The 2,390-nt window shown below is 50.5% G+C and overlaps 1 protein-coding gene across 7 annotated transcripts in view; it reads right to left on the reverse strand.

Moving 5' to 3' along the window:
- Positions 1–2,390, reverse strand: part of PIDD1 (p53-induced death domain protein 1) — a 20,308-nt gene that overhangs the window by 10,652 nt on the left and 7,266 nt on the right. For 5 of the 7 annotated variants that reach the window (XM_027904612.1, XM_027904610.1, XM_027904613.1 and 2 more), the window contains 3 exons: positions 1,467–1,521; positions 1,059–1,263; positions 270–398 (listed from right to left, as the gene is read on the reverse strand). In XM_027904612.1, the coding sequence (XP_027760413.1) occupies positions 270–398; positions 1,059–1,263; positions 1,467–1,521 (389 nt within the window). The remainder of the gene's footprint in view (positions 1–269; positions 399–1,058; positions 1,264–1,466; positions 1,522–2,390) is intronic. The other 2 variants (XM_027904611.1, XM_027904615.1) reach the window with 2 other exon arrangements.

Genomic DNA, 2,390 nt, shown 5'->3' on the forward strand with positions numbered 1-2,390 from the left:
ACAATTTAGTACAATAAAGGCATGGAAATAAGGACCAGTATCAGCAAAGAAGATGAAAGCACTAGAACAGGGATGAAGCATGGCAGGCTGCAACTCACCACTTTCAGGAGACAAAACTCCACGAGAGAGGAAACCTGGAGCTGAAATCCACTACATTTTATAACAGCTGGTCAAAATACAGCTTGTCAGTTGTTTCAAATGGGCTCACTCTTGGCTGGGCAAAACCAAAGAGCACCAATGTGTGTCACTGGTCATTTCAATCTGCTCACCATTGATCCCCTCTTCTGCTCCACTCTCGTTCTCAGATCACTCCAGCTCTGCCCACTGAAGGTCCGAACTACCACCTCATTCTGGTGAAGGATTTGAGGTGGGACAAATGGAATCCATATCTGCACCTCCTGGCAAAAAAACATTCCTGTGAGACACGAGTAGAAAGGATAAAACAAAGCCCAGCTCTACTTCCTGTGCAAACAAGAAGGGGGAAGGTGAAGCACAACCCGTATGCAGGGAGTGCAGGAATCTGCTCTACCCGGCAGTCTCTGGAGAGGTGACAGGAGATGTCAGGTCTGCTTTGGAGTGAGGCAGCAGGAAAATTTCAGCAGCTTCTGGGCAGAAGGGGCAAAGCAACTTCTGCAGTGAGCTGCTGTTAGCCATGACGGGGCTGGGGGTGTAACTACTCGCCAGCTTGAATGAAAACCACACAATCAGACACTTATAGAAGGATGCAAACCATTCTCTTTGCAAGCTAAGGCCAGATACTGGAACAGCACTTATCCTCTGGCGCAGCAGGAGGGTTGTGAGAGAGAAAGGTTACAGCTCAGCTGAATGAGGAGCAGTGGGGAAGGCAAAGGCACCAGGCCAGCACAGCACCAGAGAAGCTGGCTGTGTCCTTTCTGAGTCTTTGCAGTGGCGCTTCTTTGAAAGGCAGTCCTGTAGATATTTAAAAGCAGCAGTTATGGGGGTAGGTGTCTCAAAAGTCCCAAAAGGCTCTCTCAGAAGGCCCTGATGAGCTGCTGCAAAGGCAGATTTATCAGGAGGTGACCTAGATGTGTCCTCACCTGCTGGAATTTGATCCCATGAGGCCGCAGCTCCAGGACCCTACTCAGCAAGACATCGTGGTGTCTAAGCTTTACCCACTGAGGGTCCGGTTCGAGGATTCGGAAGCTGATCCGCAGAGTATCAGAGGCAGCCCCCGGTGGAAAGCAGAAATGGATGCCATAGGGCAGGACCACTTCGCAGCCTTCAGAGGTGACAAGAAAGCTTCTAAAAGAAATGCATGAATGTATGACACTATGCAATGACTTCAGCCCTCCAAAACTCAACAGAAGAATCTCATACTTGTGTTTGACTGGCCTACTGAGGCTATAAGCCTACACATTCCTGCAATGCAATACCCACCTTGCACCAATCTTGTTTGGGACCTTGTCACACCACAGTAATATAAGTTCTTCATAACAGAGGCTTACCTGTTCTTTCCCGATCTACAGGAGAGTCTTCTTAGCCCTCTGGCACTGGATTCATCTGTGGCAATAAGAATCATAGAATCATAAAATTAACTGGGTTGGAAGAGACCTTTGAGATCATCAAGTCCAACCCTTGATCCAACCCCATTGTGATTACTAGATCATGGCACTCAGTGCCACATCCAGTCTCATCTTAAAAACCTCCAGGGACGGTGAATCCACCACCTCTCTGGGCAGGCCATTCCAATGCCTGATCACTCTCTCTGTAAAGAACTTCTTTCTAATATCCAACCTAAACCTCCCCTGACAGAGCTTAAGCCTGTGCCCTCTTGTCCTATTGCTGATTGCCTGGGAGAAGAGACCGACCCCCATTTGGCAACAACCTCCCTTCAGGTAGTTGTAGAGAGTGATGAGGTCACCCCTGAGCCTCCTCTTCTCCAGACTAAACAACCCCAGCTCCCTCAGCCTCTCCTCACAGGACTTCTGCTCAAGTCCCTTCACCATCCTGGTTGCTGTTTTCTGGACCTGCTCCAGCACCTCAATATCCTTCCTGAACTGAGGGGCCCAGAGCTGAACACAATACTCAAGGTGTGGCCTCACCAATGCAGAGTACAGGGAAGGATCACTTCCCTGCTCCTGCTGGCCACACTGTTCCTGATCCAGGCCAGGATGCCATTGGCCTTCTTGGCCACCTGGGCACACTGCTGGCTCATGTTCAGCCTCCTGTCGATCCAAACTCCCAGGTCCCTTTCTGCCTGGCTGCTCTCCAGCCACTCTGTGCCCAGCCTGTAGTGCTGCAGGGGGTTGTTGTGGCCAAAGTGCAGGACCCGGCACTTGGCCTTGTTGAACTTCATCCCATTGGAGTCAGCCCATCTCTCCAGTCTATCCAGATCCCTCTGCAGAGCCCTCCTGCCTTCCGGCAGGTCG

The sequence above is a fragment of the Empidonax traillii genome, unplaced genomic scaffold, assembly GCF_003031625.1.
Source record: "Empidonax traillii isolate 1590-97213 ecotype Southwest subspecies unplaced genomic scaffold, ASM303162v1 scaffold1069:size343330, whole genome shotgun sequence".
Taxonomy (NCBI): Eukaryota; Metazoa; Chordata; class Aves; order Passeriformes; family Tyrannidae; genus Empidonax; species Empidonax traillii.